Raw genomic sequence first — 26,114 nt, 5'->3', positions numbered from 1 at the left:
CTTCCTCCCAAAGGAACCCAGAATGGGTTACAAAGGTACATTCACAGTATAGAAGGACAAAATTATTGAAAGCCATTTTTGGCAGACATAGCTTAGAAGAAGTTGCGGCATTCATTGAAGATATTACATGGCAGCATTCACTGTACTAACAAAACATAACATAATTGTACTAAAGTTTTAGTGTTGTAAGCAAATACATGATTGGTGGTTAGCAGTTTAGGTCCCGTGAGTAGCATTGGTCATTAAGGAGCTCATGAGTAGTGTTGGTCATTAAGGAGTTCATGAATAGCGTTGGTCATTATGGAGCTCGTGAGTAGCGTTGGTCATTAAGGAGCTCATGAGAAGCGTTGGACCTTTAGGAGCTGGATTTGTGAAGAGGAAGGTTTTCACGGCCTTCCTGGAGTTCCATAGATTGTCTAGCGATTTAATGGATGTGGGGATGATGGGCCAGAATCTGGGTATAAACTGTGAATAAGAGCGTTTGCGGGCTGTTTCAGTTTTGAGTGAACGACCAGGTGGTAGTGTGAGCCGTCTCTCTGTTTGAGATCTCAGTGATCTGTTTGGGACGTAAATTTGTAGTTTTGATGTCATGTAGTTCGTTGTCAGCTTATGGAAGGTCTTGAAGGCTAGGACCAAGTCTTTAAAGGCGCAGCGTTTTTGGATAGGCAACCAATGCATGTATGTTAGTGCTGGGGTGACATGATCTCGGAAGCCTAGGTTTTTCAGGAGACGAATGGCTGCATTTTGTACACCTTGGAGGCGGGAGAGGGTTTTTGTGGGTAAGCCCACTAGTAGTGCATTGCAGTAGTCTAAGCGGGATAATACAAATGCATGCAGTAGTTGGGCAAAATCGGTTTCTGAAAAGTAAGGACAGATGCATTTCAGTTGACGGAGGTAGTAGAAGGATGAAGACACTGTTTGATACATGATTTGAGATTGATAGATTTGAGTCCAGGATCACTCCTAGGCTGCGGACGTTATCTTTAGATGTTATCACTATCCTTTTCCCCCTTACACAAGGAATTTCTACTCAGAGGGATTCCAAGGTGTGTTTCTGCTCCTGCAGAATTTTCAGTCCATTTGATTCAAGGCCCTCCTTAACATATAATTCTACGCCTCCACCAATTCGATCTACCCTATCACTGCAGACTGCTTGCATAGATGGGAAGTGAATCTTTGTTCACCTGTTCTGGAGTATTGAATGTTCCTGTGTAATTGTCAATATTTTTTCTCATTTTGTCCTTGAGCTTCACTGTATTCTCCTGTTTATTCTGTGCATGTAAATAAATTCTTCTTACTCACTGTCACCTTCGGGGTCTTTATTTATCAGAACACTAGTTTTCGTTGAAGGTAGGGAATAAAAATGATAAAGAGTTAACGCTGACGTTTGTATTTAGGAGTGAGACAGCAGAGAAATGCAAATTTATGCTTTGTTTGGCTTTGAGGCTTACTGGCTGTTTAAGTTGATTGTGTTAATGAAGAAGATATGAAAACAAAGGCAACACACACACCTGCGTGCCTTTATAAATTAGGATCCTGGCATCCGTCCCTGTAGAGGTCTGAACATGTGTTGCAAGTCCATTTCAACTAGGCCCCTGGGAACGCCTGCATACAATGTGCAGACTTACCCAAGCTGATAAAAAGCTCATTGCACTTCAAGTTTATTAAAATTTCATCAATCACTTTACATAAAATTCTAAGCGATTTACAATTAAAATAGGGGGATACAAGTAGTCATGTAAGACATGACAAAATACAGATAATCCAATTGACTAACTGGACGAATAGGAAAAAGGAAGAACTACAATTTGTATAGAAGAGAAACATGGAAGGGTAGAACAAGAGGAGGGGGAAAAAATAAAAAGTTTGGCATTATCAAGAGGAAGTCAGTACTTAAGGATGAAAAAATTGTTATTCTTAGAATTCAAATGCATCTTTAAAATAGCCCTATTCACACAGATACACATTATCGGATGGATCCAGTTCTGATATTCAGCATCCTTGGCTCAACATCCCTCACTTAAACTGGGGCTTGAGATCTACACCGGGAGCTGGGCTGCTTTCAGAACCTTCTGCCTTCCCTTTAGAAGTTCTGTGGAAAAGACGCTTCCCATATCTATCCCTGTGCTGCAGAAAACAACATTTCCAGCAGGAATCTTAATAGCTGAGCCAGTAGGCCTCCTAGAAGAAGCGTTATTTCCTGAATGTGCAATATTTTAACCTTACAGACATATAAAATTGCTCTGTAAGAGCTTTCTTAAATGACTTTTAAGTGTACTGAATAATCCCTGCCACGCATCCCATGGAACTGTCAGGGGGGCTCTGGAAATCGCTTTTGGATGTGTTTACTTTTGCTGCTGCACTAATCCATCTTTTTGGAGTCTTTCAGAGTCTGTGTCTGAATTTTTCCCATTATGCAGGGTGAACGTGTTCGTACTGATAAAGGAAGCATCTCCAGGATATACCCAGTGTCCAATCTGAAGGAAGCAGTTGTCAGCATCAGGGGCTAAGAAGTGTTGCTGGGTCCAGCTTACTTTTATCATTTTCTGCAGCCCTGTGCATCTGGCTGGCTGTAGTTTGAGGTAGTCTGAGGGTTTAGGCACAAGGAACTTAGGGCCGGATTCACTAACCTGCCCGATCGGGCCCGATGCAGGCAGGTCCAACGAATTCACAAAAAACAAATATGCAGATGGGGGCGATCGGAGGAATGCCCCCATCTGCCTGCCCGGATCGCTGGTGCGCGATCCGTGCATATGCGCAAACTATCTGTAGCCGTTTTTTTTTTTTTGGGGGGGGTTACTTTTCTGCACGCGTCCTCCTGCTCTCCCCTTCCAAGCCCTGCTCTTGCCGCCCAGACTCTCCTGCTCTTTGCCACCTTCCCTACACTGCAGCGTGCAGCCCCGCTTTAAACCCGTGGGCTCGCACTGCAGGGAAAGCGGCAGAGAGTAGGAGCTCGGGACAGAAAGCAGGGCTGGAAGATCGGGGCAGAGAGCAGGGACAGGCACCACACTTTTCATTGTCTGGGCAGAGAGCAGGGCTGCAAGATCGGGGTGAGCAGGCAGGAAACAAGGGGCAGGGCAGTGCTGGAGAGTCAGAAAGACGTTTTCGACTGGTCCCCTGCAGTCGCTTTTTAGGATGAGCGGAAAGCCCATTCGAATCGCAAAATTTGTGTAGTGGATTGCGTCCCTGCCTACTTTGCATGCAGTTCCCCTCATTTGCATGCGCAGATTGTAGTCGAATCGCTACACAGGTTAGTGAATAGTGCAGGAGGGAAATCTGGTCGCAAAGTGCTCACAAACCGACAGATACAGTGGGAGCCCTAGTAGCTCCTGCAGTGCAAGAAACAGCTGCTCAATGAGACTCTCCCCTAAAGTCTGGAGAAATAAGTGGGCTATGAAAAGGTGTCTATACCATCATTGCATGTGCCCTAGAAAACAGACACTCCTCCTTTTTTAGATGCAGAACAGAGTTGTTGCAGATTCCTACAAAGAACCCAGAAGCTACCCACCAGCAGAACACAGCTAAATTCCCATGAAGTACAGAATAAGTGACCAGGGACTAGAAGTACAAAGGAAACCCCAGTTCATGAGACTGTCATCAGAAACACCCACATGCAGATTTCCTGCCCCTGAGATAACCAGACAAACAAAGATTGTGGCAGATAAAGAGACTTCAGCTCTGCAAAGAGACAGTTTGAAGAAATGGAACATTATCCAGGATTATCTTAAAGCCTACTGTGGTCTCTGAATGGGGATAGATGGGAAGAGACGAAGAGTTTCTGATCAATGTTAGCATTATGTGACCTGATATTCAGCCAGCAGCAATCAGCTGCTGGCATTACACCTAGAAATTCAATGTCCAGGCTCTGCTACTGAAGGTCTAGGTATATGAAGCCAGTGAAAACATAGCCACTTAAGTGAGATATTCAGCACTTAAGCAGCTGTGAAGAACTGCATGCAGTTATCATAGCCACTTAAGTGCTGACAATCAACACTTAAGCAACTATCAAGCCAATGCTCAGAGGAACTCAAGCGCTGTTCTCTACAGCACAGCAGAATACCACAGGGGAACAGTGCCAAAAAATAACTTCCCAATGTTCAACACTAATCAGATGCAAATCATATGCATGCTATTAATGATAAGCATTGGGAAGTTATTTTTCGGTAAGGAGAAGCAACGTGTCCAGTGCATGCACAGAAGAGCTGAGCGGAAACAAAGCTCCTGTGTGCATGTCCAGTCAAAGCAGGGAGCCAGGAAGAGGACAGTCCCATAATGCACTTCAGCTTACACCTACCCTCTTCAGCTTTGCAATCGTGACTCATCTCCCAGCAAGGTTCAGTTCACTCCCACTAACATTTCAACTGTGAGACTGTAACAAGCCCCTAAAGCTGCAGCTGTTAAAATACACATGCATAAGCTTCAGCTGCAGTTATTAAAACACATCCTATCCTAATTCCAGCTTGGAGCTGGTGCAGTGGTTAAAGCTACAGCCTCAGCACCCTGAGGTTGTGGGTTCAAACCCATGCTGCTCCTTGTGACCCTGAGCAAGTCACTTAATCCCCTCATTGCCTCAGGTACATTAGATAGATTGGGAGCCCACCAAGACAGACAGGGAAAAGTGTATCAGCCCAAAATTGTTTGGCAAGTTTAAATCAAGACTGAAAACTTTTATGTACGGAGACTTTTCTGAATTAGACGCGTACTCCCTGTTCAAACCATTTAGTTCAGTAGTGTTTGAAGACTCTGCAGTCGCTGTTACTCGTTTCCCCTGTGTCCTCTTTGATATTGTATTTCCTTTCTAACTCGCTTGAATTTTAACTTCTAGTAACCACCCAGAAGGTTTTCCAAACGGTTCAGCTTATCAAGTATGAATGAAATGTGAAAGTTTAGTGAACTGTTTCTTCTCTATCAACTGGCAGATCAGCATTCAGCATAGCACACAGTACTGCTGGACATTTGTTCCAAATCCAGCTATTTGACTTTCAAGAGGCATTCAAAGACGTGGCTTTTTGCCCAAATCTGTTTCTCATTCCTGGATTATTGTGTATGTTTCCAGATTTGGGCTGTATTTTCAGTTTAATAAGGGAAAATAAGAAGGCAATCTTACAAGATTTATATATGGAAACAAAGAAAAAGCTATTAATACATGTAAATCATCTCCTCCGTGGAGAAGTCGGATAAAGCAGCCAAATGTAGGTGACATCAGCCCTACCAGAGCCCAGAAAACTCTAGAATGCTTTCTGGGCATGTCAGTGCCCCTCCTGCTGGCTCAATCCACCCGTCTCCTAGCTGATAGTTTAAAACCTCAAATTAAGCAGATTCTCACAGCATCTGTTTCCATTACAAAGTTTACAGTTGCAGTAAGGGTGTAAAAAATGTCCCCAAGAACCTGCCACCGTTTAGAGAAGTCTGCTGCAACTGGCATCCTGCCCTCTTGTTCAAGAAAGGCACTGAGATTCTCCATAAAGAGTTATTTTCCTTGACTGCCAACTCAGTGGTCGCAATAGTTTCACCTTCCACCATCTTGATCAGCTAAGCCACCTCAGGCTTAATCTTGGTTTTATAAGGTGTATAGAAGTTTTAATTGGGACCTCTATATCAGCTAATAATTGGCTCCTTGAAATAGGGAATCCAACAATGAGGCAAAAAATGGTCAAAAGGTTCAGTGAGTGATTGCAGAACAGCAAAACCACTTCTGCAATCACTCACGGAACCTTTTGTCCATTTTTTTGCCTCATTGTTGGATTCTTTTAAGTTTTGTTGGCAATTCTTTTTTTGGAGTCAGTTGTCCTTGAAATGGGGAGCAAATTTTCAAAAGGTCACTGAGATGTAGGTGCCAATAGGATGTGCAAATTCTGTAACAGCAGTTTAAGTGATTAGAATAACTTTACAGTGTTAGAGTTCTTCATTTTTTCATATAAGTCTCTCACTGTCATCCCTCTTTGCACAGAGGAGAAGAAGAACCATTATGACCACCACAGCATGGGGAGATGTGGGATGTGTAAAGAGTCAAGGTTGTCCAACTGAAGCCTTGGAAGGAGTGGGCTTGTGGTTTGAGCTACAGCCTCGGCTCCCTGAGCTTGTGGGTTTAAATCCCACACTGCTCCTTGTGACCCTGGGCAAGTCACTTAATCCCCCCATTGCCCCAGGTACATTAGATAGATTGGGAGCCCACCAGGACAGACAGGGGGAAATGCTTGAGTACCTGAATAAATCCATATAAACCATTCTGTGCTCCCCTGGGTGAACGGTATAGAAAACTGAATAAATAGTGTGAAAAGTTTCAGCCTCTGATAACCAGAGCTGGCATTGTGACATCATAATGCCTCCTTACACCAATAAGAGCCAACCTCATCAGTGATATCACAATGGCTTGATTGTCCTGTACTTAGCTCACTTTTACCCCCTTCCCAGCATCAATCTCTGTCGCTCTAATGCCTCCCCCTCCTTTATTCCTTCATATAATCTCTCCACTCCACCCTGCCCCCTACCCTCTCCTTTGATCTCCCTGCCTGCTCTGTTTCCTTCCTTCCTTTCTCCCCTCCCTCTCTGAGAAGCATCTTTCTATGTCATGCAGTTTGGGACTCCGGTATTTCTCTCTAGTCCCTATCCACCCCCGTGGTCTTCAACTTCTGTGACACATTGCCAGCAGTGTCAGTGATTTAGACACCCGCTGCCAGCTACTGAACTCTCTCTGTCGTGTCTCACCTGCGTGGGAATAGGAAATTGCATCACAAGATGTGGGACGTGGCAGAGAGAAGAGTTCAGGAGGTGCCGGCTGGCAGTGGGTGTCTTAATCACTGACGCTACCAGCATCCAATCCGAGCCCTCCAAAACCCACCAAAATCTTACTGTACCACATGCTCTGATCCCGTAAAGTCAAACAACCTTTAAAGGTTGCCTCTATCAGCTACGGCACTATGAAATCTCTCTCCGTATATTGAAAAGGCAAGCCAGACCACAGTTGTCCATGCCGCAATAACATCACGACTAGACTACTGCAACGCCCTGTACACTGGTCTAATCAAAAAGAGTTTGTGTCATCTGCAACTACTGTAATTCAGAATGCAAAAACTACACTGGCTACCATCACCTTACAGGGCTAAATTTAAAACTATGCTTGAATTTCAAGGTCCTCAGACAAAATGGGTCAGAATAGTTAAAGAAAAAGCTAGCCCTTTACACACCTTTGAGGCCTCTGAGGTCCTCTCAAGGAGTATCACTTTCTTGACCCAGTGAACCTTTTCAGGAATAGCCCCCATGCTCTGGAATTTACTCCCCGAGGGGCTACGTCTAACTCAAAACCAGGAAGCAAGTGAAAGCCTGGCTCTTCTCCCAAGCCTTTAATATATACATATAATGAATGACTATACAGTACACTCATTCTGCACCTGGATTAGCTTGCTACACACACTCTAATGCAGATCAGGTCCTTATATCTTGCCTTGAGTTTAGCCATCCATCTGTTTATCCCAATGGACTCTGTTCCACCCATCTTGTCCCCATCTAACATTTACACTCGGCCCTTTGGCTATATGATAAACTATATTGCAGAAAAGTATTAGCAAAAGCTTTCTGAAAATCTAGATATATTACATCAACTGGCTTACCTTTATAGAGAAACAAGTGGCCACAGCAGACCCTCACACTGACATTTGCAATGTGCGTGTACTCGTGATGTGTACTTTTGAATGTTTCAGGTGTTCATTGTGACAACGTGTGTGTCCAAGGTCACTGGGGACCAAACTGCTCTATGTCTTGTAGCTGTGAGAACGGGGGCTTCTGCTCAGCAGAGGATGGCATGTGCGAGTGTGCACCTGGATACCGAGGAACAACTTGCGAGAGAGGTAAGATTCTTTGTACCTATGTCTTCATGCATTGCTGGTCTTTTCTTTCCAAGTAGATATAAAGATCCCTGGGAAGAGTTTGGTGGAGGTGGAAGGCCAGAACTCCATAACCCAGAACCTGAGTTCTCCTGTCTTAAATGGAGTGGGAAGATGAGAGGGAAGGAGGAGAAAGATGAAGCAGACTGGTGAGTTCCTTGTCCCTTCTTGACAATGAGGAGTCGAGCCTTCTGTCTGGTACGAAAAAGAAACTCTACAAGCCTCCGCAAGAGTGTAAAGAAAACCCTAAGAAATAAACAGCAGTGTATGGACTGATAGAGCTGAAATAGATACAGTAGCAGTTGTGGCTGGAATATCTCCTGAGGAGGGAGATCCATATACTCCACCAACTGACTTCCAACAATCATCATGTCTTAATTATTAATGTATTCGTTTTCCAATAAACATATCACAAAATTACACTTGTTACAGAAACATAGAAGATATTACATTTACCAAAAGAGAAAGCTAGAAATTTTTTAGCTCCTATTTAGTCCACAAATAAGGGGAGTGAACTCGAATATAAGGAGTATCAGTTCAAGAAAATAAGATTAGAACCTCACGCAACCACACAATTCCAGCGAGATATCCCTTAATTGGCCATTTTACACCTGACTTCAAACAATCTTCTTGAGATCAATAAAAGATTTCAACTGTTCAGGAATAAAGAAAACATAAGTCAAACCACCCAAATGTATCAAACATTTACATGGATAAAGCAACTTAAATGAAGTCCAAAACTTCTTGTTTAAGATTTAAGAAGGCCCTACGACTTTCTTGTGTCACTTTAGAAACATGTGGAGAAACCCAAATTTTCTGACCATAAAAGAGAGCCTTTGAGTTACAGAAGTACATTTTCAAAACATTATTCAGATCTTGTTCAAAGACAAAAGCAGCACCAATTGCTCCAAAATCTTAGATAAATTATTCAAATCCAATTTCTGATTTTCAAGACCAACAGAAGATTGCATTGGAACATCACCATCCTGGATATTTCTCTGTTCATAGATTGAACCATATCTGAGGAAAAATGCAAAACTTCCAAAAAATATTTCTTAACCTTATTTTTTGGCAAAATCCCAGGATCCTTTGGAAAATTAAAAAATAATAAGTTTAATCTTCTATTAAAATTTGCAATCTGTTCTATTTTTCCTCATTGAAACATTATCTTTTACAACAGTGGATATAAATTCTTGTAAAGAAGAAATATCTGATTGGAACTGCTGAAACTTAAGGCTTCTTTTACTAAGGTGCCTTAACGTGCGGAATAGTGCGTGTTAAATTGCCACGCACACTAGACCTTAACACCAGCATTGAGCTGGCGTTATTCTAGAAACGTACCGCGCGGTGTAGCACGCAGTTAGTCAATGAGTCTTGTTTCAATTCCTGAACAGTTTTAGAAATAATATCCATTGTAGAAATCAAAGTTGTTACTTCCATAGATTTCTGAACTACCGATGTAAAGTCCATAACCACCTTCCAAACTGTTTTGAGTGTAATCGCCGTGAAAGGCCAGAGATATCCACTCTAGAGTCACTTCGATGTTCATAGTGTCCTTCCAGCAGGGTGCCGCCCTCACTTGGTGTTTCTGGCGATCACGTTCCAACCAAATTAGCTTGCTCCGTCGGCAAACCCATCTCTGATGTTGGACACAGCGGATGAGTCAATTTAAGGGGAGAAAGAGTAACATCTGACATCTGAAAGCTCAGCGACTCCTTCCACATGTGCTCTAGCAGGTCCCTCACCACCAGTTAAAGTCACTGGATTCCCAGCTCAGCCCTAAAGAGATACAGAGCTCACCAGGTATGTGCCGCCATCTTGGCCACTCCCCAATGGAACAGCCATCAGTTGTGAGTCAAACTACCTCACTTTCATAACAAGGTAAGGACCTACCTCTTCGACTCCATATACCTGACTACGTCACGTTTTGTGTGAAGCCAAAGACCTACTTCTGAGACTCCATATACTTCATCAACAATCACCCTGGACCTACATTGTGTCGGAACCTAGACTACGCTACCAACCATCGACCTCTGCACGATCCAAAATGGATCAATTTCTTTCCCATCAGAGCTCTATACTCTCTGATTCAGTCTGCAATGCTTCGATTTGTATACCAATAATTAATCAATTGTAAGTTGCCTTGAATCTGCTTTGGACATCGTGTGACTCAAAAATCCAAGATTAGATCTAAAGAGAAGGGGTGGGTGAGAGGGAACTCTGGAGGGATGGCAGCAGCAGCAGTAAGGTTCATCCTCTTCATGATCACACGTTGTTACAATATTAAAGTGTAAGAATGAAAATGAACTTCAGTTAAAGAAATCCTGTTACTTGAAGGCTCAGAATTTCCATCCTGGGGTGATGTAATCTTACAGCCAAGGTACATGTGTTTCACCTTTTCACGATGCTTATTGCAGGCTGATATACTTTTTACATATGTTCTTTGATGCATTATATTACTTTTTTTTACATTATATTTTATTATTATTTAAATTCCATTATGTATTTCTATTTTATGATATATTTTGTTTTATTCTCCTGTATGTTTTGATTAATAAATACTGTTGGTAAATATAATATTCATTGGTTCTTTTTATAAAATGAATAAATAAATGTTTATTGAAGATGAATTTATGATTGAACGTGAAAGCACAGACTCTATCCTCCAAATTCTATAAATGACACCCCAAATCGCATGTGGAAATTTGAGTATGCAATTTGATTACATAACAAGCCAGATAGCGCCAATAATTGGGCTACAATTTGAATTCATGTGCATAGTGTTCACAGTTATATCGCCACTAGAACAAGTCCCGGCGTATAACTATCATGTGAACTAATTTAGTGGACCGATGATAGTTCACATGATAGTTAGACGCCGGGACTTGTTCTAGTGGCGATATAACTGTGAACACTTGAGATCCACTATAAATTGTTCGAGGAACTTAATTCAATGAATGAGATTTTGGACTTGTGATTCTGGCAGTAGCCTATATATTTTTGGAATAGATGTTATTATAGAATGCAGGAGATTTCAATTGGTGTAAATTCTCACACCCAAAATTGGATGCAGATCCCAGTCCTAAGCTCAGTGGTGTAGCAAAGGTTGGAGGGGCCTGGCGTAGTGCCCCCCCCCTGCGCCCTCCTCTGTGCCCACCCCATCACACTCGAGCCCTCCCTTCCTCCCGGACCTCTTTAAATCTTCGCCAGTGCAAGCAGCTTCTCCGGCCTGGCTACCCTCTGAAATCACTTCCTTGTCACAGGGCCAGGAAGTGACATCAGAAAGAAAGCGAATGCCGGTGCGAGCAGCAGGCCAGAGAAGTTGCTCGTGCTGGCAAAGATTTAAAGAGATACAGGTGAAAAGAAGACATGAGCATGGTGTGGTGGGGCGGAGAGGTGCTGGCGCCTGGGGGGGGTCCAACCCCTCTTACTACACCACTGTGTAAAATCCGGACCCATGGGCCCGCCCAGTTCCACCCATGCCACACCCCAGCCCCACCCCCTCACCCTGTTCTCATTAGTGGGGAGGGCATCCATACATGTGCAGATGCCCTCTTCTGACACGATCTGAACCCGGACAAAGTGCTGGGTTTTGAAAAGCCATCTGGACGCCCAGACATGTCCTCTAAAAAGAGGACCTGTCCTCTAAAAAGAGGACCTGTCCAGGTAAATCCGGACTTCTGTCCTGTGTCTGTGGGAAGCTGTTTTTCTTTCCCTGTTGAGCAGTGCCTGGCACTTGGATCAAAATCAAGTAGAGGTTGGCTCCAAGCTGAAGCGCCCCCCCCCCCCCCCCATGCTCAGCAGCCACGACAGCAATGCACACGGTTCCAAGTTAGGAAATGTGCATGGGAGGCTCTCCTTGACGCGATATGTCAGAGTCCTTTGTTTCGTAAGGCTTTTGTTCAGGAAGTTTCTGGTAATTTATGAAGGGAGAAGTTCAGGTTGTTGTATTTGATCATTTCTGGATGTGGATTGGTTTTGAATGCATTTGTGTGTTAATTGTAACCTGCATAGATTTTTGTGATAGGCAGGATATAAATGTTTTCAATGGCTTTGTAGAACACCGTGCCAGTGGGCCTTTGTCGTCTTAGTGCTAACTTCGGCATGCTTTTCCCTTTCCAGTTTGTTCAGAAGGGTTTTACGGTTATGGCTGTAGCCAAGAATGTCCGCAGTGCTTGCACAGCAATGGGTCATGCCACCATATAAGCGGGCACTGTGACTGCCTACCTGGCTTCTTCGGGGCCCTCTGCAACCAAGGTAAAGGCTTCTTTTTCATTTGTCATCTGAATTTGCTGCTGTTAAACTGTTCCAGGTCTGCAACTGTGGAAACGAGAACATAAGAATTGCCACTGCTGGGTCAGACCAGTGGTCCATCGTGTCCGCTCACACGACAGCCCTTAGGTCAAAGACCAACAGCCTAACTGAGACTAGCTCCGATTCAGCAAGAACTTGTCTAACTTTGTCTTGAATCCCTGGAGGGTGTTTTCCCCCACTCTCTGGGTGAAGAAGAACTTCCTTACGTTTGTACGGAGTCTGTCCCCTTTTAACTTTAGAAGATGGGCAGCAACAGCAGTTCCATCTTTTTCTCTTCACCCCTCTCCTCCGACAGGCACACCACCCTAGGACATGGACAGAGACAGTGAAAGCTTTCCAAATGCCCCACCACAGAAAGGGTACATACACACAGTGGCGTAGTTAGGAAAGGGGGGGCGGTCTGCCCCAGGCACAGGAACCTGTCCTCCTCTCTGCGTGCACGCCACTTCCCTTCCTCTGACACATCTTTCAATCTTTGCCAGCGCAAGCAGTTCTCCTGCCTGGCGCATGCGCCGGCGTTAGGTTTCTCTCTGAAGTCACTTCCTGGCCCCGCAACTCAGAAGTGATTCCAGAGGGGAGCCAGGCCAGTGCGAGCAGCAGGTGCTGGAGAAGATTTAAAGAGATACCGGCAGGGGGAGGGGGGCAAAGGGGTGTCAGCACCTCCCGCCACTGCTTCTGTATGCCACAAGTTTGATTAAAACACTGCATCTTCGCCACAGCCTGGAAATTCTTTAGAATCACTCAGATAGTGTCCAACCCAGAATATATGTAGTCATTTAAATAAAGACCGTATTTTACCTCCAAGCAAAATAGTCTCAACTAATGAAAGCTGAAACTGAAGCCACCGTTTCTTGCAATGACTGACTTTGTGCTGCATTTGGAGCATCAGTTGATGTTATAACTCCACAGAGAGGCTAATTTTTCAGAATCTTATCATTCCAAATTTATAGACTTAAATTCTTGCTAAACTTTAGTATCAAAAGCATCTATCATATAACCTACTCTGCAAGATCACAACTCCATTACGTCCAATCGCATTGCATTCTCTTTTTCTTGCAAGTACAGTCCCTTGTAGTCAGGGCAAGAGTGATCCCCAGTCACTGCTCCCTATGTCAGTCAGCTCTGTGAAGTCTCGTGAGCTTGCCACTAAAAAGCAGCCCCGAGTACACCCCTAGAATGCCAGAGGTGGTAAAATAAGCCCAAGTGGGCAGGGGTGAAAGGCAATTCCTGTTCAGAGGGAGGAAAGAGAGAGACACATGGGATGAAGCACAAATGTTTGGCTTCCATCAAAAACACATAGCCAGTTTGGGCTGAAAGCGAATCCATACAAGTAGCCTTTTGGCCAAAACCAGGCAGTAAAAGGACGACGGGCCAGTTTCTGCACCATAAGCGAAGCCAAAGTTCAGTGGGCCTCACAGTCACGCTATCCCCACCAGAGAACACAGACAGGTAGCAGCAGTGTAAGCTTCTTAAACGCAGAAGAGCACATGCACAAGGCTAATTTTACAGCCGGGCACCCTGGGGGTACGGGGTTTATTAGCACAAGTCAGTGGCTACTAGTGTTTGTGGGAGAGTGTACTTCATAATCTGCACACCTGCATCCTAAATTTTCCCCCACTCTACTCAAACTCATGTCAAGATAGAGGCGTTCATTCGCTCACAGTTCCTAAGTATGCACAGGAATGTCCTGACATCAGAGAACAGTACAACAGAAACAGCAACCCCACCACCGAACCCCAAAATGATACAGGGTGGATAGCAAGAGAACAAGCTTCCTCCTCAAGCAGCTCTGGTTAACCAATGTGCCACATGAAGGGATCCAGCTTTTCACTTCAGTCCAATGAAAGGAACCACAGGGGTTTAAGCAGGGCAGCCGTTGACTTTGGACTGTTATTTATTGTTCCAAAAGCACTTTATTAACAATTGCACCAATCTTGTATAATCAAGCTTTTAACAATACATTAGCTCATTTTATACTTGCTTCTTAATACATACTAAAAGCATCAATTTAACTAGATATCTTCTATGACCCCCTCCCCCACCCCAGGAGATTCATAAACTATAAAAGTGTGGTAAGCCATAATGCAGAGATCAATGGGACGATCCAAATTTCATATGTACCCCAAATGGTATTATATCTATGTATCTGGTTTCTCCGGAGAGCAGTTAATTTTTCCTCCAGAATTTTAGGTATTATTCTGGATTCTTCTCTTACATTTCATGATCAGATAAACTCTTTGGCTTGCTTATGCTAAGGAAAGTTAGATCACTATCTCATCATGAACATTATTATTGGTACAGTCCACTGTCCTCGCTCAGCTGGACTATTGTAATTCTGTCTATTTAAATATCAAACAGGGTAGTTTAGACCGGGGGGGGGGGGGTTGTTGGGTGTTTCACTATCCCTCCCTAGGGATGGAAAGGACTTTCTGTGTGGCTGTGCACATTTGTCAGCAGCCATCAGGTGGCTTTAGCTGAATTTTTAAAGATGTTATCGCTGTCATTTATAGGATAAGTCAATCAGCATGCCTTTTTCTTCTTAGTTCAGGGAAAATGTGCAGTAGGCTTTTCTCTCTTTACAGGATTAAAAAAAAAGAAAATAACATCTTATGTTTAAGCTCAGAGGCAAGAAAAAGTTATCAACTCAAAGGCATTGGCTGCAAGTGACAATAGGAGGATTCCAGTCACTGCTGATAGCGATCAGTGCAAGCATTAAAGAAGCCTTTTAATTTGGCAGAAGAGATCAGATGAAGACAGCTCCATCTCCCATTCAAAAGACTCAAAACACATCAGGATTAGTAAAGAAATAAATAGAGCTGTTTCACGAAAGCTGATAAGACTGAGTTTCATGAATAGTAACATAAAACATTCTCCCCACACTGCAACTGTAAATTTTGGCTACTGGTTTTGGAACTGGGTTGTGCTGTGACTAATTACTCTTCTGGATGCTGGCCATATTGGCACCATCAAAGAAAATCCCCCCCCCCCCCCCCCAGATATTGGAACAATCAAACATAAGGTGCACTAAATGCTAAGACATCCATTATAATAAGAACAGCCTTACTGGGTCAGACCAATGGTCCATCAAGCCCAGTAGCCAATCCAGGTCCCTAGTACCTGGCCAAAACCCAAGGTGTAGCAATATTCCCTGCTGCCGATCCCAGGGCAAGCAGTGCCTTCCCCCATGCATTTCTGAATAGCAGACTATGAACTTTTCCTCCAGGAACTTGTCCAAACCTTTCTTAAAACCAGCTACGCTATCCGCTCTTACCACCAAATTATTGCAAAATAATGTAATCTGTGAAAAGTGTTGAGGCTCTCTTGTGTCAGCACCTTGAAGCAGAGGGTCATACTCTTCCAGTTTCTAGCGTGTGATTTTTGTAGACACTTTCCTTCTTGTGACTCCAAGCTGGGAATACTTGTATCGGCTCCTTTGTAGTCTCTGCTCTCTCGCTTTTTCCATAGTATGCGCCAGTGGGAGGTTTGGAAAAGCCTGTATTAACATCTGTTCTTGCACCGACAATGGCACCTGTGACCCTACGGATGGATCTTGCCAGTGTTTTCCGGGTTGGATTGGGAAAGACTGCTCCGAATGTGAGTAATCCATCCTCTTGGCACCTTGGGTCTAGCATCCACATCTCCTTCCTGCAGGGGCTCAGAGGTGGCTGATCACTTCTGCCAAGGCAAGACGGAAGTTACTTTTTAAGTAGGTACATATCTGTGATGGGGAAGGAGAGAGACTCTACTGATGAAAATGAAGTTTTCTTTAGTTGGTAATATTTCATTACTTTCTCTCCAAAACATTTGATTTTATGGGGGGGGAACGAGGCTTAATCCTTAACCATCTAAACATAGAAAGATGACGGCAGAAAAGGGCTATAGCCCATCAAGTCTGCCCACTCTACTGACCCGCCCCAATAAGTCAAGATGCTAGTGACTCGTCCTACGTAGGGATCCCATGTAACTGTCCCATTTACTCTTAAAGTCAAGGACGCTGGTGGCCTCCACCACCTGCACCGGAAGCTTATTCCATTGATCTACCACCTAGTCATGGATTAAACAGTTGGGGATCTGGTGGCAGCAGAAGTTGTTCCCTCCTTTCTCTTCATATTATGCCAAAAGATAGTCAAGTCATTGCATTTCATCCTAGTCCAGGGGGAGAGGAAGGGGCCAGTACTGTTCCTCCATGCAATACTATCTCTGGAGTGCACATTGGGGATTAGTTTTCACTTTTAATTTTTATCAGGAGCATGGAGAAGGGGAATCTAGATGGGTCAGTCTGTGCTTTCCTAACTTACTTGTATTGTCTACCTTGGATTATTGCAATATTGTTTATTTGGGGGTTACCAAAAAAAGATTTTATTAAGACTTTGTCTAGGTCAGAATGCTGCAGTTCGCCTGATCTTTGGCCTCAAAAAATATGCTCATGTTAGTCCTTTTTATGCCAGATTGTACTGGCTGCCTTTTGGGGCCAGAGTGTTTTCTAAGTTTGGGTGTATCTGCTATAAGGCTCTTTTTGGTTTATTTCCCTCTTATTTGGTATCTTATCTTAAATTGTTTACTTCCAAAAAATGTACCAAAAATCCAAGTATGTTCCTCTTCCTTATCCCAAGGGTCTGTCGTTACAAGACTTTTTTGGACAGGACATTGGAATATCAGGCGAGGAAGATGAACTCCTGGATGGGCCCATTGATTGCTTCATACCTTACATTTAGGAAACAACTGAAAACTTATTTCTTTGAAAAATAACAATGCTGATTCTTATTCATATACTTACAGTGGCGTTTTTATTAGGCTATGTATTTTTATTGAATTTTTTTATTAGATGCTGTATTTTAATTGATGTGGTATTTACTGTTGTGTGTTTTTCAGATCATTGATTGAACCATATCCACCTCATTCTCTTCTTGGCTGGGCTGAGAACTTTTCAGCACCCCCTGTAGCAACATTCCAGAGCTGAGATTGTGATGTCATAATGCCTCATTCCACCAATAAGAGCCAAGCTCATCAGTGATGTCACAAGGGCTTGATTGTCCTATACTTGGCTCACATAAGAACAGCCATACTGGGTCAGACCAATGGTCCATCTAGCCCAATATCCTGGTCTCCTACCATGAGCAATCCAGGTGGCAGAAACCCAAATAGTATGAGGGGGTGCTGAAAAGTTCAAAGCCACTCTTCACCTATAGAAATGTCCACGGATGGATTAACAAGACACTTTCAACTCCTTATGTTTAATTTCTTTCCAACATCCCAATATGGACTCTGAGCTCAGGGTCCATCAAGGATAGGGTTATCAGATTTGTTTTTAAAAAAAGAGGATCTTTTTTGTGCCCTAGTCCCACCCCCATACAAATTTCATCTCTTCTCCTTCTTGGGGCCATGTCAGGAGGGCTTGGATGGGAGGCGATGACATCACATACAGGTGCACATGTGTGTGACATCAGTGTATCACATCTGCACTGCTGGGTTTTGAAAATCCATCCAGAGACCTGGACAGTCCTCTAAAAAGAGGTAACCCTGATCAAGGAGTTTTACAGAGGATGCAGGAGACTGCCCGTGGACTTTCTCTATGCTCTCCCATGCCAAGAGGAGAGGAATATTTATTTTACTAAGCTCAGATACAGAACTGATTAGCTAGTACATGGTATAGCAGATGTTATTTTGTTTCTTGTCTATTTGAGAATAAATAGTGCACTAATCATTTATTTTGGAGGTATTTGGCTTGTTTCTCCCTAGCTTGTCCTCCTAGATACTGGGGCCCAGACTGTACACAGATCTGTAGATGTGAGAATGGTGCGCTTTGCAGTGCTTACGATGGTGAATGCATCTGCACACCCGGCTGGACTGGATTCTACTGCACACAGCGTAAGATCTGACTATACAATGCTGCTCCCTTGTGGTAGGACTGAGATTGCGCAGGTTTCAAGGCCCTTGTCACCATTTATTTGTGACTAATATGTGCTATGGTGGTGTATTCATATTTGGAAAGTATTCTGTACCTGATATTGATTGCCAGAAAAAAAAAAAGTACTGTTACAAAAATTCTGATTTCTATAGGACCACAACAGGCTGTTTTAGGAAGATTGTTATGGTAAAAGCAGTGTGTGTCTGCCTATTTTTGCTATATTGAAAGTGGAAAATATTGTCATTGTCAAGTGGAAGGTCATTGTTAAGGAAAATACAACCATCGAAGAATTGGAATCGACTCCCTGATGGGAAGCACTGCAGCTGACTTAAGATGGCAAAGAGCAGTGGTCTCAAACTGTTTGCAGGGCCACATTTTGGATTTGTAGGTCCTTGGAGGGCCTCAGAAAAAATAGTTAATGTCTTATTAAAGAAATGATAATTTTGCATGAGGTAAAACTCGTTATAGTTTATAAATCTTTCCTTTTGGCTAAATCTTAATGATATTATTGTCATTTATAGCTAAAGAGACATATGATCATGATAAACATACCGAGGGCCTCAAAATAGTACCTGACGGGCTGCAAGTTTGAGACCACTGGCCTAGAGACTTATAGACTATATAGCACAGGTACACTGGAGACTATATTCTAGTGCAGTGGACATATAACGGACAAACAATTTGGTCCCCAGAGCTGCTTTTAGCTGTAGTTTTGTTTGGCTATAATGGACATGCAGGCTCCGCCTTCAAGGCGCATGACGTGCCAGTGATATAATATCAAAATGCAGCCCAGAAGAAAATGACTAGAGTATTTTTCTTTCCAGTACAGTACGACATAATGCGTTAGAACATCTTTTAGTGTTCTGGTTTTGCAATCATTTCGTGCCATAGCAGTGTTTTGTTGAGTTTTGTTATTGATGTTGCTGATATACTTATGCAGTGACTGTTGTTCATTGATTGTACGTTGTTTCAAGTTGATCTAAATAAAATTTTAAAAAAATGCAACTCTGGATATAACAGACTGTTTTTCCAGGTCCTTTGAAGTCCGTTATAACGAGATTATACTGTATAAGTATAAGCCACTTCCGAAGTCCGCATGAAGGAGCACACAAAGAAATGCTCCTTTGTTATGCTCCTTCATCAGCGTGACAAACTCGGCGCTCGACCTCTGGCACTAACCTCCACAATTTAAAACCCCCGCCACACTGTGACATCTGAGTGGGCAGAGTTTTGTGCTGTCCCAGGGAGGTAGGCAGGCACGGGCAAGGGCAGCAACCCAAAAAGAGTAGAATCCAAAGCGTTTTCAAACACCGCAATGCAAGCAGAGCAAAAGGCAGTCTTCTCCAGTGCTAACTATGTACATAAGTGCAATCCCCAATCGCGTTTCACCCTTGGGAACAGCTGATCAAACAGCAGGGAAGTGTTCTCTTAGGCTTCTGCGGCTGGAGCCATAATTGTTGCAGTTGTCCAGGTGTCGCCACATCTCCACTCTCTTTCAGCGCTCCCTGCAACTGCATGATACGCTGTTTTAGCCGATGGAAAATTTCAGGTTCGGTAACTTGCAAAACACCTGCACAACAGCTGCACCCTCCCCCCCAAAGAAACAGCTAAGCAGGCCTCTGTGCTTGTTCATCTTGATCATGGCTCCGGAGCTAAATTACTTTCAATATCAGCCTCTTACTACGACTACACTTCTCCCTACGTATTCGCTGTGATCGGGGATTAACAGACCCGTGAATACAGAAAAACCACGAATAACTTTGTCATATGTTATTCACTATTTTCTATTAAAAACCATCGTGAATATGGTGAAACCGCAAATAACATGGTGAGAGGCCTGGCCTGTTCCTGAAGAAGAGGCAAAACACGGTGAAGAAAGTGCCGGGAATCAGCGATTTTCTCTGGAAACGCTTGGAATCAGAGATTTCTCTATGCAAGCTGATGTAATTTGGGGGGAGGAGCCAGCAAGCTAAAACCGCGAATACAGAGGGAGAAGTGTACTACCAGACGCACGCAGCGCTGCACAGAGTCACAAAGAGTAAGAACTTACAATCTAAACAGGATGTCATGGATACAGTTAAGGGGAAGGGCTGGGTTGGAGGGCAGAAGAGTAGGGTGAAGGATTGAAGGCTTTATCAAAAAGGTGGGTTTTCAGTCTACTTTTAAACAGTCTGCTCTTAGATTGAAAGCCCTCTGGTGTCGGTGTTAACCCACTTTGAGCGCTAGTTAGCAAAGACGCATTTATGTCCAAGTGAATTCTTTTGCCATATATTTTATTCATGTAATCAATTTTTAATTCACTTTGAGTCATAATCATTTTCCTCCTCCTCGTTAATATTCTCAGGATGTCCAGGAGTGTATTATGGAAAAGACTGTGCGAGTATCTGCCATTGTCAGAACGGAGCAGACTGCAACCACATCAGTGGAGAATGCACCTGCAGGACCGGATTCACGGGCAAACAGTGTGAGCAGAGTAAGTAGCCTGGAGAGGCTCCTGCTCCTGTGGAATAACCTTTCCAGCCTTTTTGGGCTCAACCAATAGCAGGTCAGATCATGGCCAGATGGAGGGTGAGCAGTAGCATCCGAATACTCTCCAAAACGGATTCTGCGTTTCTTGTAGTGGATCAGACCATAATTGTGGGAATGTGTGTTAAACATAAGAATAGCCTTCCTGGGTCAGACCAATGGTCCATCAAGCCCAGTAGCTCGTTCTCACGGTGGCCAATCCAGGTCCCTAGTACCTGGCCAAAACACAAAGAGTAGCAACATTCAAAAGAGTATTAAGAGTAGCAGAATCCCAAAGAGTATTAAGATTCCAGGCAAAATATCAAAGAATAGCAAGATTCCGGAACCCAAGGAGTGGCAACATTCCAGAATCCCAAAGAGTAACAAAATATTCTAGAACCCCAAAGAGTCTCAAGATTCCAGGCAGAATCTCAAAGAATAGCAAGATTCCGGAACCCCAAAGAGTAGCAACATTCCAGAATCCCAAAGAGTAACAAAAGATTCTAGAATCCCAAAGAGTCTCAAGATTCCAGGCAGAATCTCAAAGAATAGCAAGATTCCGGAACCCCAAAGAGTAGCAACATTCCAGAATCCCAAAGAGTAACAAAATATTCTAGAACCCCAAAGAGTCTCAAGATTCCAGGCAGAATCTCAAAGAATAGCAACATTCCAGAATCCCAAAGAGTAACGAGATTCTAGAACCCCAAAGAGTCTCAACATTCTGTGCTACCAATCCAGGGCAAGCAGTGGCTTCCCCATGTCTGTCTCAGTTACAGACTTTGGACTTTTCCTCCAGGAACTTGTTCAAACCTTTCTTAAAACCAGCTACGCTATTCGCTCTTACCACAACCTCTGGCAACATGTTCCAGAGCTTAAGTATTCCTCCTAATGGTTTTTAAAGTATTTCCCTGCAGTTTCATCATATAATTGCATTGTCTCCTGTGAAAAATCTAAGCAGGAAATGTAGGTGTGAATTCGTTGAGCTCAGCTCTTCCCCCCTTGTTATGATATTGCAAGTTTAGTGCTCATAAAACCTAATTGTGAATTTATGAGCTCCTAATTCAGTAAAAAGCGGTTGTAGCATAATGTGATTCTGGTAATGTCTATGACTCAGATATTGCAAATTAATAGGCAGTACATTGTATCTGAAATTTACTAAACTCTTATTTCCATGAATAAATTGTTAATCCATCTGCAGTTATTTTTTCATTTAGAATTGGAAAAGGGCCATATTGACCTGCAGTCAATCTCTAGAATAGATGCATCATAGATGCACCCACACGGGGAAACAGGTTGCACACACAGAGCCGGGATTATGTTTAGGAAAATCTTTCTATAGCGCCTATACAGCCAAAAAGGATCAAAGCGGTTTACATCACAACTCAATCATATTTATGAAAAGAATTCCATTAAAAATAGGAAAGGAAAAGAAATTAACACTAAAATATAAAAAATATATTAATACAAATTAATGCAGATTGCAATCCCAATTCCATTATTCAATTTGAGAAAGCCATTTGAAAAAAATGTGCTTTTAGATGTCTCTTAAAGTTTTGAAATGATTCTTCCTTTCTTAACTCTACTGGCAAATTGTTCCATAATATTGGAACTAAGTAGAAAAATGCACCATTTCTAGTTGCCTTGGGTGGGTGACATAACCTTTGGTTTTCAGGCTTCCTATACCTTTGGCTGTGATGCCACAAGTCTTCATTTCCGACTTCTCTGGGATTTGTGCATTTTTTTCCAGCTGCCTCTGTATCTAGTTCAGTCACCAGAGTGACAGTGTTTGGCCACCATCCACAGACTGCAGCATCCTTGGAGCTCAGAACTCAAGAGCTCTATCCAAAGATTTCAAACCAGGAATTCCAGATTCCTCTTGCTCTGTTCTAACCATTAATTTAAGCCAAGGGCTTAGACATAAGACATCAACTGAGTCATCCAGCCCATCGTCATTTCTCCGTTTCACATCCAGGAGATGAATGCATGGCTGCGCAGATGGACTGGCCACTGGCAGAAACCGAAATAATTAGTCCACTTGTGAGAGAAAATCCCTGCTACTACAATTCCCAGGATCATTGTTCTGGGTGCCTGAGCAGCTTCCTGAGTTTTGTTTCCTGCCTGCCCCTCCCAGGGTTTCTGCTGGTTCTAGCACCATGTTTTTTCTAGAGCTCTGAGAGCAGGAACTCCTAGGAAAAAACAGGTTCTCTCTCTTTTTTCTGATTTCCTGGAAGATAGAGAAAACTGCTGGACTTTTCCTGCCTTCTTCCCTCTCCTTCCCCCCCCTCTTCTCACTCCATGGCAGGACTTCCCTGTCACAGCAGGTAACTTAGTTTTATAATGAGCCAATAATTTGTTTTAACAAGCAATAATAGACTACAATTGGCCGTAATTGGCACCAGATACCAGTTTCATGTGCAACCGCCCAGTCGGTATTCTGTAAGTTGCGTGCTCCAGTTTCAGAGCGTGGAACCTCAAGGACGTCATGGACCTGGGAAGGGCACCGGTGGGCCAGGAGCATGTCAGGCAGTTATATATACTTTCATTTGCACATCTAACTGCCTACGGCAGCGTCTTACAAACTTTCTCAAGCCGCAGTGTGGCGCAGTGGTTAAAGCTAGAGCCTCAGTACCCTGAGGTTGTGAGTTAAAACCCTCACTGCTCCTTGTGACCCTGGGCAAGTCACTTAATCCCCTCATTGCCCCAGGTACATTAGATAGATTGAGAGCCAACCAGGACAGACAGGGGAAAATGCTTGAGTTCCTGAATAAATTCATGTAAACCGATCTGAGCTCCCCTGGGAGAACGGTACAGAAAATTTAATGAATGAATAAATAAATGTAGTGGCCACGGCTCAAGGCATCTGGAAGTGCACAGATATAGATGTGATGACATCATGCTCATGAGTGACATCATCACGTCGACATGAGCCACCAGTGGAGGGTACTCAGTACACTTTACACTAAGGCATCTTCCAGCAAGTACTGATTGATTGATTGATTGGGATTTATTAACTGTGCGCAGCAGGTGTAATTCAGGAGTAAAAAGACAAATATAAATACAATGAATGAGGTCAAGTCAAAATCAGTAAATTGAAACGTAATAGCAGGACTAGCGTAGGTGTGGCTGCGGGCGAATTTGGGGTGGCTTTTGGGTGTGGATTCAACGCCTAATGCCATCGAAGAGTGCTTAGATGCGAGTCTGTAAATGGCACCTGGCCAATTGCGCTCAACAGGACCTCGCAGTTAGGTACTGTTCATAGAATCCGAGCCTTGGTGCGCATCGTCCTGGTTCCTAATTTTAGGCGACCTGTAGAGAATTATCTCCAGAGCCCGGTGGTGCCTAAAGTTGTTGGGCTTGTGCAACTTAATTAATCAATGAGCCCTTAACGATCAATAATTGAGTGCTAACAACCAATTACTGCAATAAATTAGAATTTGCGCCATCAGCTGCCTGTGCAGTAGTCTGTAAGGTTCAATGCCTAATTCTCAAAGCACCTATTTGAAAAGTAGGTATGGCCAGTGTCATAGTAAGGGTGATGGGGGGCAAACCGCCCTGTGTGCTGGCACCTCTCCATCCCCCCTTTCCCTTTCACACTTGCATTCTCCCTCCCCCCCCCTCCCCCGCTTACCTCATTAAACCTTTGCCAGTATGACAACTTCTCCAGCCTGCTGCTTGCGCAGGCCTGACTCCCCTCTGAAATCACTTCCTGGTCATGGTGCCACAGGAAGTGATGTCAGAAGGAAAGCCAGCTCCGTCGTGAGCAGCAGACCAAGAGGCTGCTTGCGCTGGCGAAGATTTAAAGAGATATGGTGGGGGAAGGGAAGGCACAAGTGTGGCATGGGGGTGTGGGGTAGCAGCAAAGGGGGCACCACTGCTCCAGGCACCTCCTTCCATCATGTGGCCAGGGACGTGTCGGGGGCTTCAGAAAGTAGCATGCAGAATTACAGAATTCGCCTGTGTCTAGCAGGCATAAGTATGGCATCCAAAAGGGCTGAGTGCCTTCTTTTGAGTTCCTTCTATTGGCCATTCCATCTTCATTCTTTGACAGTGACTGAGCAAAGCAGAGTCTCATGAAAACCCTGTTACTTTTCAGAATGCCCTCCGGGTACCTTTGGATATGGCTGCAAGCAGTTCTGCGAGTGTATGAACAACGCCACTTGCGACCATGTGACAGGAACATGCTCCTGCACCCTGGGCTTTAAAGGAATCAGGTGTGATCAAGGTAAAGCACAGCTCACTGGACACTGCCTCAATCTGGGCACCAAAGCAATAAGACTGTGTCTTTGCTTCTGTATTTAAACGCTTGAGGGAGCAGGTATTTGCTAGTTTTTCATTGCCTGAACCTTGTAGTATGAACCTTTCCCACCCACACGCGTGAAGTTTAGTCTTTCCATGTGTGCCACTTATGCCAAAAGAAAGACAGATCCAAGGAAAAGTTCAGATAGTGAGCCAGTGGCAAAGGTCATTATTGAGATATTTATTTATTTAAAAATTTTCTTCTCCGTGTAATAACTAAGCAGATAACAATAAAAACATACAGTTTTGATACCTACAGACATAGCAAAAACAGTATCATCAAACCTATTCCATAAAATAATATGTTAACAAAGCTCTAAAAGAGCCTTCCCAAGAATAAGCTAATGAAAGCCTTAACAAATAACAAGGTTTTTCATTGTTTTTTAAAAGACATCTTGTCCCTACATAATCTCAGGTATCCTGGTAGTGCGTTGAAATGCTTGACCTCTGCATTCTTGTCTAGTGGATCTCTCCAAGTGCTTCAAAGATCTAGGAGGAATATAGTGTTTCCAGGGAGCCACCCCTTAGACCACCTGGTGCACAATCGGCAAAACCTTTTACTGAATCCTCATTTCAATTGGCAACCAGTGTAATATGTAGAAAGCGGCTATAATATGCCCAGAGATGAGGAATTCCATGGGGGGTGGGGGGACCTTAGAGGAGGGAGCATGGCTTTGTGTATGTTGCCTTTTGGGCTTCTGCTTGACGTTACATTGTGCTGTGGTTTCCTTTGGCAGCGGCCTTTCTGCTGGAAGGGTTAAACCCGTACACTAAGATCAGCCCCGCTCTGGTGTCGGAGAGGCACTCCCTGGGCGCCGTCATCGGCATCATTGTGATGCTTCTCCTGATCGTGGTGATGCTGGCTCTCTTCGCCTTGTATCGTCAGAAGCAGAAAGAGAAGGGGCGTGAAATGCGCAACGTGTCCTACACACCAGCCACGAGAATGACCAGCACAGATTACTCCCTCTCCGGTAAGGCTCTTTCCTTTGCATCAGATCTGCATGAGGGGAAGCAGGGAGCCTCTCCTTCAAACAGAACATGCGTTGCAACCCTGACTGGCGTGTGTACAAAAAAAATTCAATTCTGCATTCATATACAGGAGAAAGAAAGTACAGAAACTCACTTACCGTTTAGCTGTATTTCCATCTCTGTATCCATAGCAACCTGGACATCTAACTTCTACTATTTAACAAAGCGTGGGATGAACA

General features: G+C 43.6%; 1 protein-coding gene across 7 annotated transcripts in view; it reads left to right on the top strand.

Moving 5' to 3' along the window:
• Window positions 1–26,114, top strand: part of MEGF11 (multiple EGF like domains 11) — a 322,743-nt gene that overhangs the window by 276,755 nt on the left and 19,874 nt on the right. For all 7 annotated transcript variants that reach the window (XM_033920814.1, XM_033920813.1, XM_033920817.1 and 4 more), the window contains 7 exons: window positions 7,701–7,847; window positions 12,006–12,140; window positions 15,663–15,791; window positions 17,937–18,065; window positions 20,450–20,578; window positions 24,704–24,832; window positions 25,644–25,877. In XM_033920814.1, coding sequence (XP_033776705.1) covers window positions 7,701–7,847; window positions 12,006–12,140; window positions 15,663–15,791; window positions 17,937–18,065; window positions 20,450–20,578; window positions 24,704–24,832; window positions 25,644–25,877 — 1,032 coding nt within the window. The remainder of the gene's footprint in view (window positions 1–7,700; window positions 7,848–12,005; window positions 12,141–15,662; window positions 15,792–17,936; window positions 18,066–20,449; window positions 20,579–24,703; window positions 24,833–25,643; window positions 25,878–26,114) is intronic.

The sequence above is a fragment of the Geotrypetes seraphini genome, chromosome 14 (genome assembly GCF_902459505.1).
Source record: "Geotrypetes seraphini chromosome 14, aGeoSer1.1, whole genome shotgun sequence".
NCBI classification, from domain to species: Eukaryota; Metazoa; Chordata; class Amphibia; order Gymnophiona; family Dermophiidae; genus Geotrypetes; species Geotrypetes seraphini.
Note: the sequence above shows the minus strand (reverse complement) of the source record. Positions and strands in the feature narration are given on the sequence as shown.